We start from the raw sequence: 15,567 nt of genomic DNA on the forward strand, positions 1-15,567 counted from the left end.
ATTGCTATTATGGGCCAGTCAGTCTTCTGTTCCCTAGACCTTGCCAAGGGCTCTTGAAGCCAGTGACCTCTCCAGAGTGGCTCAAATGAGATACCAGAGACTTTATCAGGTATTTGGTATGACCTCTTGTGTCACCTAGCAGACCTGCATCAGTGTAACTTGCTCTAGAAGGAAACATGGAAGATACATACCAGGTCCAAAAGCAGACCGAGGAAACACAAAGGGCTACTACACAACTTCCCGATCCTGGCACGCCCCTGGAAGATGATTACCTTAGATTGTATCATGGACCAACCCCATTGTGGAGAGTAAACCCCCACCCCATTAACATGCACCTTGATTTTCCGTGATGAGCCGTGGGATGGAAGGATCCCTTAGCACATCAAGTATGAATAAGCAATGCTCACCAGAGGAAAAATCCAGCTGCCATACTGACTTTGCTTCTCTTCCAGCCACATCTGTACCACCCAGACCCTCGGCCCCCAAGTTCTGGCCCTTTCTAAGTCTTGAAATTATAAACCATATTGTTATTCCTCCAAGTCCCTCACCCTCCACTACTCTGTACTGTGCCCAGCCCAGTTTGATCCCACACCCTTACCACCATCCTCACGTTTCAACCTCAGCTCGAATCCAGGTTGTTACATGTACTTCTGACCAACTGACTATAAATCAGAATCACTCACACCCCCCTCCTCAGGTTTGATTAATTTGCTAGAGCAGCTCATAGGACTCAGGAAACCAGTTTACTCATGGGATTGTTGGTATATTACAAAGGATATTAAAGGATATGAATCAATGGCTAGATGAAGATACACAGGGTGAGGGCCCAAACAAAGGAGCTTCTGTCCTTACAGAGTCTGGGGCCCAGCACAGTGACACCTGGAAGCATTCTGTTTTCCCAACCTGGAAGCTCTCCGAACCTCATTCTTTTGGGTTTTATGCAGGCTTTGTTGCATACGAAGGATTGATTAAATCGCTGGACACTGGTGACTGATTCAACCTCCAGCCCCTGTCCTCTCCCCTCCCTGGAAATCAGGGTGGGACTGAAAGTTCCAACCCTCCTTCCTGATTGGCTGCCTTGGCAACCAGCTCCACTCTTTAAGGGATTTCCCAAAGTCACCTCGTTAACATAAACCCAGTCTTAGCGAAAAGGGGCTTGTTAAGAAAACAAGACACTCATTTCACCTTGATAGCTCTGAAGCATTTTCAGGAATTATATTTATTGAGAATAAATATAATAAAAGATACTCCCATTGCTCTTATCTGTCAGGAAGTCCAAGGATTTGGGGAACTATAAGCCAGGAACCATGGACAAATACCTTAAGAAATATATATTTCTCATGCTTTTTGGTCATCTCAATGACAAAACCACATGTTTCTTATAAATCACAGTATCAAAGGCCTTTATGTGAAAATTAGTGAGAATTTTTGGTTTGAAGTTATACAAATCCAATTCAAATTGATTTTAATACTAAGAAAAATTCATTGACTCATATCACTGAAAGTCTGGGGTGGTTCTACCTATCCGTTTCACTGGAGTAGGGGTTCAAGTAATGCCACCTACCTCCATCACTTGGAAGTTTTGTTGTTGTTGTTGTTGTTGTTGTTGTCGTTGTTGTTGTTTTTTCTCTTGGAAGTTCTGATTCTTTGTTGACTTTACTCTCAGGCAGGATCTTTCCACACAGTGGCAAACTGGGCAGCATTAGCCAGAAGTTAACATTCTGCCAGTCTAATCACAAGAAAGAGCCTTTCTCTTTACTTTCACTTTCAAGAGTCACACACACACACCTGTTGACCAGGCACTGAACTAGGGAGAAGAAATGCATGAACTGGCCAGCTCTGAGCTATATGCCCAGCCCTGTAGGGCAGGGAATGGAACCCCCAAAGAAATTCAAGGTTCTGCTCCAGCAAGCAGCTACAATGGAAGTTTCAAACAAGAGATGTCTGCTAAAGATGGAGAGCTAATAATGTCATTAGAGTTGATGAATGCCAAGACGAAAATTTTTCTTTCAAATAATTAATCTGGAAGCAGGGTCCAGGATGGATTCGCAACTGACGAATTCTAAGACTAAGAAGACCAGTTAAAAAGCTACTGTAATCATCCAAGTAAAAGATATGACAGTAGAAATAGAAAAGAAAAGACTAGTATGAGAAGTTATTCTAGTTTAGAAGTGAGAGGCCAAAAAAAAAATTACCACTGAAACTAATTATTATAAACACTCAAATCAAGAAGATATAAGGAGGCATTCCCATGGTGGCTCAGTGGTTAACAAACCTGACTAGTATCCATGAGGACTCAGGTTCGATCCCTGGCCTTGCTCAGTGGGCTAAGGATCTAGCGTTGCCATGAGCTGTGGTGTAGGTCACAGACGCAGCTAGGATCTAGTATTGCTGTGGCTGTGGTGTAGGCTGGTAGCTCTGATTTGACCCCTAGCCTGGGAACCTCCAAATGCCGCGGGTGTGGCCCTAAAAAGATAACAGACCAAAAAAAAGAAGAAGATATAAGGAAAGGGCACTAGGTGAAAGGAAAGTTTCCTGGTTAACAAGAATGTGGGAGAATGCCCCACTCAGACGGCTAAGACCTCGTCCATCAAGTGGAATTATGAGATACCCTACCCACTTACTTTTATGTTCCTCCCTTTCTCAGGTAAACTTCCAGTTTTAAAAGTTACAGTAACCCCCCAGATCTCTTCAGATACCTTCATGTCTATTTGGGAAAATAGCAAGAAATCAAGTACTACCCATAAAAAGAGGAAAAAGGTATGCTCTCAGATATCTGTGCTGGTAAGTAGAAGCCACCAGGGGGTGCTCTATGGAGTCTGGGCACTCTGCTAGGATAGATGGTGCCCTGAGTAGCACATTTTGCACTTGATCAAATCAGGAACATTTGGGTTCTAGGTAACACTCCCCTAAAGCATCATTCCACACTGATGGATGATGACCAAGGGACGAGCGGTAACAGAATAACATAGTTCTCTCAAAGAATAGTGCAAACTCTACCTCTTCTCTTCAAACCACAACATACACACAAAATCCTGGCTCCAATTAGCCTATTTGTGGATCTAAAACAATGAATTTACCTAAGCTCTTTATGAAGCTGTTCTACATCTTAAGGGGTAATGATTTACATGTGCTTACTCTCTATGTAGTTGAACTTCCTTTTTCATTTTTTTCTATTTATTATCTCTTGTTCATTTTTTCACAGGCTAGAAACTGAATATGGATGCCATATAGCCATATGGATTTTATCTATTTCCATGACCTACCACACATGCCTGGAAAGATATTGTTTGTTCTATAATAATATTTTTCACTATAACCAAGCCCCTTTCAAGTTGTAAGATTTGATAAGACTCCTTAATGAAAGTTCAAAGTAGTGTTAGTCCTACCATGCTTGTCATTTTCTAAAATGTTGACTTTATAAATAAGCCTTGGTAAAAATAAGTGGGATTCTTCTCTGAAGCTTGTTCTCTTGTGCGTGTGAAATTTATAGTTTGAAGGAAGTCATGATCTTTAAGAAAGAAAGACTTGTCTTTCATAAATATATCTATGGTTGGGAAAAATAGGGATTTTGGGGGAAAATAACCACTTTCTAAAAGGCAACAACCCTAACAATGGGGATCTTCCCCAAATGAGGAAAATTCTGATCACTCTACCCTCCACACTCTGTAAGATTTCAATAGCTCCAAAGGAAATGGAAGCAGTATCCTGATCAATGCATAGATGATAAATTGAATTAGGTAAATTGTATACAGTACAGGGATAAAAAGCATGGGCTAGGCAATTAGATGAACCAGAATTCTCTGTGGAATCCTGCTGCTTTCCGGGTGACCTTGAGCAAGTCAGTTAACCTCCAGGTACCTAAACTTCTCCTCTGTAAGATACAGATAAGAATGGTACCTATCAGAGTTCCCTTGTGGTAGAGCAGGTTAAAGATCTGGCATTGTCACTGCAGCAGTTCTGGTGGCTGAGGACTTAAGACTTCATTTTGAAGTTATAAAAACAAACCCTGTCATTCATCCAACATATAAAATGTAACAAGTGCTAGGAAGTTAGTGGAACCCAACTAACTGAGGAGGTGAGGTTGGGTACAGAAAATTGTGTCCACTCTTGCAGATTAGCATCTAACAAGGAAGATAAGATCCTCATACATTAAAAGTAAAAAACATTAGAGCATGAGTTGAAATAGTATAAATCCTTAGGGTAAGGAAGCCTACAGAGTAGTGACATCAATTTAACAAGTCTCCAGAACTTATATATCCAATGTGTGAGCCCTCCTGAGAAATTGTTCTTGCTCAAAAACCAAAACAAAACAAACTTTTTTAAAGATTTCCCACTGACATCCACTGGGTAGAAGTGTAAAATCCGTGTGCTTATTTAGGGGTCTTTTGGCAATGTCTATCAAAATGAAAAATACATAGCCTTGACTCAAACATTCTACTTCTAGAAATTTATTTTACAGATATACCTCACACATATGCAAAGAAATGTGTATAAAGATGTTCACTGCAGCATTGTTCATTGCACAGTGGAAACAGCTACATGTCTCAAAGGGTTCTCCAGGACATAAACCACAGGAAATACACATGGTGGAAAACTACCACACAGCCATTAGGAAGAATAATGTGGATATGGAAGTGCTTATATGGAGAGATGTCCTAGTCATACTATTAAAGATAAAGAAAAGCCCAGATAAGAGTATATGTGAATTTTTCATATTAAAAATGAACTAAGGGAGTTCCCATTGTAGCGCAGTGGTTAATGAATCCGACTAGGAACCATGAGGTTGAGGGTTCTATCCCTGCCCTCGCCCAGTGGGTTAAGGATCTGGCGTTGCCGTGAGCTGTGGTGTAGGTCACAGACTCGGCTCGGATCCCACATTGCTGTGGCTCTGGCATAGGCCAGCGGCCGCAGCTCCTATTAGACCCCTAGCCTGGGAACCTCCACATGCCGCTGGAGCGGCCCTAGAAAAGGCAAAAAGACAAAAAAAAAAAAAAAAATTAAAAATGAATTGATACAACATGAATCAGCAATTTCACTTCTGGGTTTATATCAGAAAGAATTGAAAGCAGGATCATGAAGAGATAATTGTACACCCATGTTCATAAAAGCGTTATTTATAATAATCAAATGGTGGAGGCAACCTATGGATCTATCGATGAATGAACACACACACACACACAAAAGAATATCACTTAGCCTTAAAAAGTAAGGAAATTCTGACACATGCTACATACAGCATGAAAGAACCTGGAGGACTTTATGCTATGTGAAGTAAACCAGTCACAAAAAAGACAGATATTGTACAATTCCAATTATATGAGATATTTAGAGTAGTCAAACTCAGAAACAGAAAGGAGCATGGTGGCTGGAGGGAGAAGAGGGAGATGGAGAGTTGTTTAATGGGTATACTTCCAGTTTTGGAAGGTGAAAAAGCTCTGGAAATTGGTTGATAACAATGTGAATGTGCTTGATACTACTGAATTCTACACTTTAAAATTGTTAGGATGGTAAATTTTATGTTATGTGTATTTTTACCACAATTTTAAAAATTCAAGTGAGTTGATGTGCTCTGTGTTTGTTAGTACATACAGAGCAATTTCTGGAGACTCTATTGACAGTGCTTGCTTTTTTTCCCACTGAATACTCATTTTCCTATTTTAAAGGTCTTATCACTTATGAGCTATCAATTTGTAAAAACTCAAAATTGTTTGATAATCATCAGTAACAGCACTGTTTGGTTGTTATGTGACCTAGTGCCAAAAGAGTGGAAGAAACACAATAAGCGCTATGATTTTTCTGGGAGGAATGCATAAATAGTAGCAAAGAGTGGTCAGTAAGGACACGAAAATTAGTTTTCCTCACAGCAAACGCAATGTAGTTAGAGCAGACAGAGGGAGGTTCTGACCACTTCCAGAGATGTTAAATGGAGTCGGGGGAAGAGAAGAGTCTAAGGTGTCTTTGGATGGCTGAATCAACTAATCTGATGAGGGTCTCAGAGAGGAGTGCTTGGAGATAACATTAGAAAGGTAGGTTGGGGCCATACTGTGGCAGGATTTAAAGGACCAGCTGGGACATTTAGATTTTGTTCTGATGATAATGGAGAGCCATGGAACATTTTGAGCAGGCTAGTGTCAGGTGGAAAGGGGGATCTAAGCAGATTAAACAGGCACTTTAGATTGAATGGGGAGGCCAGACAAGAAGTCAGGACACAATAAGCCAGGAACAGAGTGAAGAGGTTCAGATGAGGCATAAGCATGTACCATTCCTTGTCCCCTTCTTTTTTGGCCACACCCAGGGCATGCAGAAGGGACAGGGATTGAACATACTACAGCTGTAACCTGAGCCAGAGCAGTGACAATGCCAGGTCCTTAATCCACTGAGCCATGAGAGGGAACTCCTACCATTTCTCATTCTTAATCATCCTCTAGCCTTTCATCTGAGTTCCCTCCTTTTCTCTTTCAAACTGCCCAGTTCCCCCCAACTGGGGGCATTTTATCCTCATCTGGTTCTAGCCTTCTTTTTTAAATTAACTATCTGGCATTTATAGCATCTCTAGTCAGATGTGTGGTAGCTTAATGTGAGTAAAATGTGTGTCCTTTATGGTTCATCTGGGTTTGTTTACAGGCATTTTTGTCTGGCTCATAAACTTAGTGGGGTCAACTTTACATCTGCCACCACTACTACTGCTCTGTTCAACCTGACAGCCTTGCAGAGGTTTGCTTTCTCCACCCACTTCCGGGCCTCCGATGCCTCCCATCTTCCCCCAGTTCAAACGTCACCTCTTCCATCAGCATCTAGCCAAATGTGACCCAAATGTATCCACATTTATATTTTCACACATATATGCTTCCTTGCCTCCTCCGCCAGATTTCTGGAGCTTCTAGCCCCCATCCAGACATCAGGAGAGGAGGGGATGAGGCCCAGTAGGAAAAGGTGGGAGGCTCTGAATTCCAAACCCGACACAGCAGGTGTCCACCACTAGGTGGTAGTGGTGATCAGGCATCTTCGTGGGCTCTCCATACCACAGCTTTCTTATTTAAATAGAGATGTTATCTGCTTTGCTTGGGAAAACATAATAATATGACCCCGGGCTAGATGCAGAAGAACCCTGGATTCAAAACAGTTACCTTTAGGGAATAATGGTGTGTCTTTATCTTATTTTTCTGGACCTCAACATTCCTATCAATAAAAGGAGGATGTTGGACTAGATAGAGGTTCTCAGAGTGTGGTCCCCGGGGGTTCCTGGGATCCTTTCAGGGGAAACAAGGTCAAAAGTATTTGCATAACAATATTCACCGCTATTTCTCTTCACTTTCTCCTGTGAGTATACAGTGGAGTTTTATAAAAGCTACAAGATATGTGATATCCTTGTTCTAATGATTACTTGTAATGGGTTTATTGCTTTTCCTTGCGGGGGCGGGGGGTGGGGGCACACCTGTGGCATATGGAAGTTCCCAGGCTAGGGGCTGAATCGGATACAGCTACCAGCCTACACCACAGCTCACAACAACACCGATCCACTGAGCAAGGCCAGGGATTGAACCTGCATTCTCATGTATACTAGATACTAGTCGGGTTCCTCATCGCTTAACCACAACAGGAACTCCTATGGTTATTTTTTAAGTGAATACATTAAAATTTTTTTCGTATTTCTTAAAAAAAAAGTGTGTGTTTGTGTGTACACATATTTTACAAACCGAAAGTTCTTTAATGTTCCAGTGATTCTTAAGTGTAAAGGGGTGCCAAGACCAAAAAGTTTGAGAACGGCTGAACCAGATTTCTAAAAGATAGTCATTCATTCACTCAACAAATAACTACCCCTCCTGAGGCCAGGCATTTTTCACATACCCAGGAGAAGGTGGTGATCAAGTCACGTCCTCGCTCCGATGGCGTTTTCATTTAGGAAGGGAGTACATCAATATGACAACTTGTGAGAGCCAGAAGGGTCACGAAGGCATAAAGCAGAACACCTGCTTCCTGCACCGGCAACCCTCCTGAGCGCGGCGCCCATTCTTGGCCAAAGAGTCGGAGCGGGCCGGGCCCAGGGCGCGGGGGCGGTGACGTCACTGGGACGCGCCAGCCAGTCTCGGGCGGCCTCCGTCGTAGGCCCCACGGTGGCCCGCAGCCTGCGGGCGGCGCTGTGGCCCGGCGAGGGGCCCCAGGGAGCCGCCATAGTCGCCCGCCTTCCGCAACCTAACGTCTCCGCCGCCGGCTTCGCGCCGCCGCCATGGCAGACGTGGAAGACGGCGAGGAGCCCTGCGCCCTGTCCTCTCACTCCGGTAGCTCAGGAACCAAGTCGGGAGGCGACAAGATGTTCTCTCTGAAGAAGTGGAACGCGGTGGCCATGTGGAGCTGGGACGTGGAGTGCGATACGTGCGCCATCTGCAGGGTCCAGGTGATGGGTAAGCGCTGCACTCGAGACCCTGGCTGTGCTGCGGCCTCCGCGGGCCCAGCTCCGGCCCGTGGGACACACCGAGCCTCGGAGAGACTGTTCCTGGAGGTATAGGGGCGGGGTCGCCCTGCCTGGGAGCGAAAGACTGGGGCCACGCCCGTGCTGCTGCTAGTCGGAGGGCTGCGGCCGGCGACGGGGACTGGTAGTCTGGGGAACGAAACAGGTGGAAAGCAGGGCAGTTAAAAAGGTAATTTCAGGTAGTGATGGGTGTGGTCAAGACAATAAAAGTAGGTGAGTTGATGGGAGCTGCGAGGCACCACTTTGGTTTGTGGGCCCAACCTCGCCACCCTTTTCTAAAAGCAAACTGTAGAGGTCACGGTCAAGGCCCTGAGTCAGCGGGTCGTTTTAATGCTTCTTTTCACACACCAGAGTGATGCTCTGGAGTCATCTTCCACAGTAATGACTCTTAGTCTTGTTCCGGAGAGGCGCAGGAAAGAAGTGTCCCTAGCTGTTGCCTTTCGGGATTAGCTACTGTTCTGCTGGCTTTAAAACTTGGATGATTCAAGACTGGTCAGATGGCAGTAGCTTGTCTTGAAGAAGAATGTTAAGCCCTTTATTCAGAAACATAAATTTTAATCTCATTCCTGGCCCTACGCTATCAAAGGATGCCATTTCCTGGAGAAGACAGTGTCCTGATAGGCCTTTGTGGAGAATTTTCTTTTACAAATAAGTCACTTCTTTCTATAAATTTTTTTAAAAATATTGGACCAAGTGAAACCTTTCGGGACAGCTTCATCCTGTTATATTTTATATGGTTTCTGTTCTAAGATCTCAGAACACCTTGAAAAAGAGATGCTGTTTAAATGCATCCTTATTTTTTTTAATAGGGCATTTAAAATCACTGTGAGAGCATCTTAAATGAAACCGAGGTTTCTATAGTTTGAAAGCTTTTACATCTTAAACCGAAAAATCAGAGTTTTGGAGAAAATAACTCAAAAATTGCTCTCAAATCAACTATAAGGAGTTCCCTTCGTGGCGCAGCAGAAATGAATCCGACTAGGAACCAAATCAACTATAAAAGAAAAAATAAAATCTAAAAAAAAAAAAAAAATCACTCTCCCTTCTTGAGGAATGAAAATTCAGAACTGCCAGAATCAAGAGGTTTCTTCATTTACCCTCTCTGTAGTATGTTTTCTTGTTTTTTATTCATAAAATAAGGACTCATTTTAAAAGCAGATTTACAACAATGAGATATCATATATTTATTTTTTTACTTTTAAAAGAATTTTATTTCAGACATGATCCACGTGTTTTGCATATTAGGTTTTAAAAATACCTTGTTTATTGGCCTGCAATACAGCCCCCTTACCCTACTCCTTACTTAAAAACTGAAATCATAATTTCTGCTTTGAGTGGCATTTTTGACTTATCCAAACAATTTTTGTTCTTTTATGAGAAAAAACTTTGTTAAAAATTTTATCCCCTAAGTGATTAAAAAAAGAGGTTTTTCTGAAAGGTTATTTTCTTCTTCTCCCCAGGGAAAAATTTTAAATTTGTAAATAGAAATGCAGAGTTTTAAATAATGGTTGAAATTTGGCAGCAAATAAACCTTCCTGGTCAAAGTATGGGCTCTAAATGACTTAACAGGCACATTAACTTTCTAATTATAGCAAGTATTCCGCTACTGTGGATTAATGTTGCAGATTTACAACAGCTGTACTTTGGATTCAGGAAAGTATTCTGGACTAGACCTCTATATTTTGATTATAAGGTGTTAAAATCCACTTAGTGGTCAGGTGACGGCAGAAGGAAGTTTTATAGACTTGCCAATCCTTAGGGTAGCGTCATTCTTAAAGGTGTTACTGTTATTGTACTCCTTAGAAATGTGCTGTTTTAGATATTAGGAATATCACCAAAGGAAAAATGTTTTCTTTTATCTGAAACTTTAGGAATTTTTATACATTTAGGTCAGTTGTTTTTTTTTTAAATAATTAAATCAAAGCTATAAGCATAATTCAGAGATTTTTAGATTCTACAAAGAGCCTATCTAATCCCACTTCCTTAATATTTGGAATTCAGAATTCATCTCATACATCTAAATGATTTGTTATGACTTCTTTTTTAAAAAAATTTATTGTAGTTGATTAAAAGTGTTTCAGGTGTACAGCAAAGTGATTCAAATACACACACACACACACTTTTTTTTTCAGATTCTTTTCCATTGTAGGTTATTTCAAAATTTTTATGACTTCTTGATCTAAGATTTACCTGTCCACCCATTCTGATGTAGTTAACACTTCCTTGTTTCCACTCTTCCCCACCCCCACCCCCTTCATTCTGAAAGGAGCAAATGACACAGTGAGCAAGCACTGACAAGGAAAAGGGGAATAGGTTTGCTAGTACTGTAGAGGTATAAAGAGCGAGAGCTGGAGTTCCCGTTGTGGCTCAGTGGTTAACGAATCTGACTAGGAACCATGAGGTTCGATCCCTGGCCTTGCTCAATGGGTTAAGGATCCAGTGTTGCTATGAGCTGTGGTGTAGGTCACAGATGCGGCTCGGATCCCGAGTTGCTGTGGCTCTGGTGTAGGCCAGTGGCTGCAGCTCCGATTAGACCCCTAGCCTGGGAACCTCCGTATTACACGGGAGCAACCCTAGAAAAGGTAAAAAAGACCAAAAAAAAAAAAAAACCGAGAGCTGCATGTTAACTGGGACATTTGACATAACCTTTTGGAGCCTTGTTTTCCCAATTTGTAAAAAAGGCAATTGGGGTCATTAACTGTAATTCTCTGATTGCACAGAATCAGGGCCTTGTCTTCACCCTGATATCATGATCCTTATATGTAGTTGTTTGCCTCTCTACCTCCCCATTTGCTGGTGAGAGCAGGGATCCAGACTCGATCATTTTGGTGTCCTGAGGGCATAACTCTTTGCACAGAGGAAATACTCAGTAATTGTGGAATTGAAGAAGTCGTCAGGAGATGTTGGTTGTTTGTAATCCACACTGAAGAGGCCAGGGTGGTGTGGTTTTTTAAGGGAAGACCATGCAGAGTGGTGCAAACAAATGCCTGAGCAAAATCTAATGTAAGAAGAGAAGCAGGCTTCAACTCCACTATTTCTATTTTTACAGAATTATTTTTCTCCAATTTATGTTTAAAACTTATTTTTTCTGTTGGTTTAAACTTCCTTTTACCCAGGTTTGACTCCTTTCAGCTAGTGAATGAATCCATTTAATTGGTTCTTACAATATTCTTTATTACCTCCATCAAGCAATTAATACTGACTGAATTTTGAAAACTTGTAGTATGCCCTTTTGTTCCCACTCCTCATATTTACTCCCAAGTAATTTATTAAAATACTTTACCATTAGGTAAATGCTTTGGCCTCAGACATATTTGTAAAGGGAGCATTTCCTTAAAAACTAAAAAAAGAGAACTAGGTATTTGGGAGTTTTTTTACATTTAATTTTCATATAGCATATAAAGGAGTTCCCACTCTGGCACAGTGGGTTAAGGATCTGGCATTGCCACAGCTGTAGGTCACAGCTGCAGCTTGGATTTGATCCCTGCCTTGGGAACTTCCATATGTTGCCAGTGCGGCCAAAAAAAAAAGACATAAGCTTATACAGTCACATAATTTAAAAATCTGAGAAAATATACAATTAAAAGTCCTTCCCATTTTATCCCTTCCCAGATAAACTTTATTATTAGTTTCTTGAGTATCCTTCTAGACTTTCTATGTATTTGTAAACAAATACCAGTATATATGTGTGGTTTCTTTAAAAGAATGTCTGGAAAATATACTACCCATGAGATTGATCTGTGTGAGCATGCCCAGTGAGCGTGTAACAACTCCTAATATAGTGGAGTATGGTGTATTTTTCTCTGGTGGTTTCATCCACTGTCAGGACATCTTTTCATCAGAATTTGTAAAAATAGAGGGTCAATAACCCTTGTGAAATTGCTCCTGGTCATAAGTAAATTAGTAGAGTTCCTTGCACTTTATTCATCTTTAAGCAGTTATGTTCGAATGAGAAAGTAATAATATGAGTCCTTTAATCTTCATCTATAACCCTTTGGGCCTTTATTTGACTTTGAAGTGTATGGGTTTTAAAAATTGCATTCAGAGCATCAGAATGAGAATTGCTATTTGTTTACTTTTAGATGCCTGTCTTAGATGTCAAGCTGAAAACAAACAGGAGGATTGTGTTGGTATGTTGTAATTTTGTTCTCTTCCTTTTTCAACTGAAGATTTTCTCTCAGTGGGGATGTTTGAATTTGCTATTAAGATTGACTTTATCAATACATAAAATAAACTGTAAAGCAGTAATCCATTATTAATATAAAGTGTGTTGGTTCTCAAAGGGCCAGTTCTCAAATGGAATTAATCTTTAAGTCCTTTAGTTGCTTGTAATTAAGAATTGGTTATATATTCTAGACACAGGTGTGATAAACGTTTTGATAATCACAAAAGAAATAATTGCCTTTTATTAAGAATAGTATAAAGTAAGAAATTTGTCAAAATATCTTTTAAATTTTGAGTATGTTACAGGTCAGTTTTTATCAGTCAGGATTATATTCTAATACAGCATTTCAATATTCAATACTCTTATGATCCAGTATTTTAACTTTTCTACTAAGGTAGAAACTATTCTCAAGATTTTTTTGGAATGTAGTTTACAGATAAAAATCTGTTAAATTTTACTAGAGAAGTTGTTTTAGGCTAAGTATTTTAAGTAGTTCAAAGGTTTTTATGTCTAGGTTCTTTAGGTTATCACTTCTAGATTGCTATATAAAAGTGTTAAAGATTTTCCTGGAATAGAAGGTTAACTTTGTACTTTGTGTTAGTATGGCTTACCTGCAGCTTATTAATGATTTGTGTAATTTTGACCAAACCCTGTTTCTTCCTCCCAAAAGACCTAAAATGAGTCCCCCTTGCTTCCTACCCCTACAGCCAATTTGCATAAGGATTTTTTCTTTTTCTTTTTCTTTTTTTCCAGTTTCTTTCATTGTTCTGTTATAGCTCAGTTGGTCAAGCAAGGAGCAAACAAAACCCATGTTTGAGATTGTGTTCCAGATTATGGGTGGTTTTTTTCTCTGTTTAAAATAGCCTACTGTGAACTGAAAACATTTAAAATTCGTTATATCTTGGTGAATAAAAATCAGGAAGACATTTTTCAATAAAATAAAGCCCAAAATGTCTCTGAGGTCAGTGTATGACTGAGATGGTATGAGATCTAAGGAAAACTTAAGTTTTTAATCTTGTAATTTGAGAAGGACAGCATGTGGAGCTATGTAGGAACTGCATCACCCACAGATTCTGAAATGATGGAAAGTTCCCAAACACAGTGCCTTCTCTCATTTCTTAAGTGTGATTTAAGAAAGTTTCTATTTCTTCTTTTGACCAGCTAACCGCCTTTATTCAAGATTATGAACCATAATTATTATACAATATAAAATAAGATAGAATTTTGAGCTCAGTAATTTAAATTAAAATATGTTGTCAGATATTCTTTTTTTCTTCTTCTTCTTTTAGTGGTCTGGGGAGAATGTAATCATTCCTTCCACAACTGCTGCATGTCCCTGTGGGTGAAACAGAACAATCGCTGCCCTCTCTGCCAGCAGGACTGGGTGGTCCAAAGAATCGGCAAATGAGAGCGGTGGAAGGTATTCTTCATGCAGTTGTGTGGAGCCCTGGGGATTCTTGTTATCAAGTGCTCTACCAAGGCTAGAACTCTCCAAGGGGACTAATTCTTCTAATAGGAGGCAATGGATCTGTGGTCCCTGGGACTCATCAAAGGCATGGTTTAGTCTTTTTCAGTTTTTTTTCGGAGAGGAGGTGTTGTTTTCAGAAATGCTCTACAATTAAGAAGATAATTTATTAAAAATGGTCTTTCCTACCTCTATGGTATGTGTCTCACACACTGCTTAGAAGTACTATAAAAGAGAGAGCTACAAATTGAACAGCCTTTATAGTTTACTTACTTATATCCAAGGGGCTATGGAAGCAGTTCCATTGAGAAGTGGACTTTTTGCATGCTTATGGTTGATCAGTTTTTTAAGAAAGATAATGTTATAGTAACAAATAAAGTGCAGTTTAAAACCCGACTCTTACCCTTAATCTGTTCCTAATATTTATTTTTGGCAGGAAGGAAATGATTCATGAAATCTTTATTTGATATAATGAGAATTTTTAAGTTTGGACCAGTGAATAGGGTAAATAAAATTTAACCTTTAGTGTGTAGGATTTCAATTGTCTTTGAGTTTATCATCCTTTATCTTTGACTCATCAAGAAAACCATAGATCGGAGTTCCTGTCATGGCTCAGTGGAAAGAAATCCGACTAGGAACCACAAGGTCGTGGGTTCAATCCCTGGCCATGCTCAGTGGGTTAAGGATCTGGCATTGCTGTGAGCTGTGGTGTAGGTCACAGACGCAGCTCGGATCTGGTGTGGCTGTGGCTATGGCATAGGCCGGCAGCTGTAGCTCTGATTAGACCCCTAGCCTGGGAACCTCCATATGGTGTGAATGAAGCCCTAAAAAGCAGAAAAGAAAAAGAAAAAAAAGAAAACCTAGATCATTGTTCAGTCATTGAGTGGTAAAGGACAGAAGTATTTTCAATTCTGGTCATGTTGTTTTGTGATTTACCTGTTTTAAGTGGAATATTAATGAGGGGAAATATTTACCATTATAGCATTGGGTCAGAAAGTTTGTTATCACAGTGTTTTAATAAATGATTTATTCTGTTTGCCTTATTTGAATTGTTTTATTACAAGTTTATGCACAACCTTCAGCTTAATATTTATAAACTAATTTGTTTATTGAGTGAATGATTTTGCTTAATTTGAAGAAATATTCATTTACTCTTTCGTTGATAATAAAATTTTAACTTTATTGGCTGGAAACATAACTGTAAGAAAATACTTAAATTTTATCAAACCAACTCACATTCAGTGGAAGTTATCTTAGAAGAATTTATGGACCACAAGTTCATTTTTAATTTTTCTTTAATAGAGCCTACTGCTTATGTATTTAAAAAATTAAGATTTCGGGAGTTCCTCTTGTGGCTCAGCTGGTTAAGAATATGACTAGTATCCGTAAGGATGCATGTTCAATCCCTGGCCTTGCTATGTGGGTTAAGGATCCAGCATTGTGATGAGCTATGGTATAGGTCAC

At 40.1% G+C, this 15,567-nt stretch overlaps 2 protein-coding genes and 1 long non-coding RNA gene across 6 annotated transcripts in view; 2 read left to right on the forward strand and 1 right to left on the reverse strand.

The window, feature by feature from the left end:
* LRRC78 (leucine rich repeat containing 78) overlaps nt 1–3,462 on the forward strand; it is a 58,203-nt gene extending 54,741 nt beyond the window's left edge. The window contains exons 10-11 of one of the 2 annotated variants that reach the window (XM_021069546.2): nt 2,648–2,760; nt 3,206–3,462. In XM_021069546.2, the coding sequence (XP_020925205.1) occupies nt 2,648–2,760; nt 3,206–3,217 (125 nt within the window). In that variant the 3' untranslated portion in view covers nt 3,218–3,462. Of the gene's footprint in view, nt 1–2,647; nt 2,785–3,205 lie in introns of both variants that reach the window. The other variant, XM_084989919.1, reaches the window with a different exon arrangement.
* The window catches only part of LOC102160777 (uncharacterized), a 106,276-nt gene extending 98,236 nt beyond the window's left edge, over nt 1–8,040 (reverse strand). For all 3 annotated transcript variants that reach the window (XR_001300354.3, XR_014824061.1, XR_014824062.1), the window contains exon 1: nt 7,852–8,040. This is a non-coding gene — a long non-coding RNA (uncharacterized LOC102160777). The remainder of the gene's footprint in view (nt 1–7,851) is intronic.
* A 45-nt stretch (nt 8,041–8,085) lies between these two features.
* Nucleotides 8,086–14,499, forward strand: RNF7 (ring finger protein 7). The gene is made up of 3 exons (NM_001245011.1): nt 8,086–8,405; nt 12,556–12,603; nt 13,928–14,499. Exons 1-3 carry the CDS (start codon nt 8,231–8,233, stop codon nt 14,044–14,046), a joined length of 342 nt encoding a protein of 113 aa, NP_001231940.1. The 5' UTR covers nt 8,086–8,230; the 3' UTR covers nt 14,047–14,499.
* The last annotated feature ends 1,068 nt before the right edge of the window (nt 14,500–15,567 follow it).

Source organism: Sus scrofa, chromosome 13, assembly GCF_054392235.1.
Source record: "Sus scrofa isolate SSC_HxYL_T2T_F1_AM1 chromosome 13, Sscrofa_HxYL_maternal_Yorkshire_Landrace_v2.0, whole genome shotgun sequence".
Classification (NCBI taxonomy): domain Eukaryota; kingdom Metazoa; phylum Chordata; class Mammalia; order Artiodactyla; family Suidae; genus Sus; species Sus scrofa.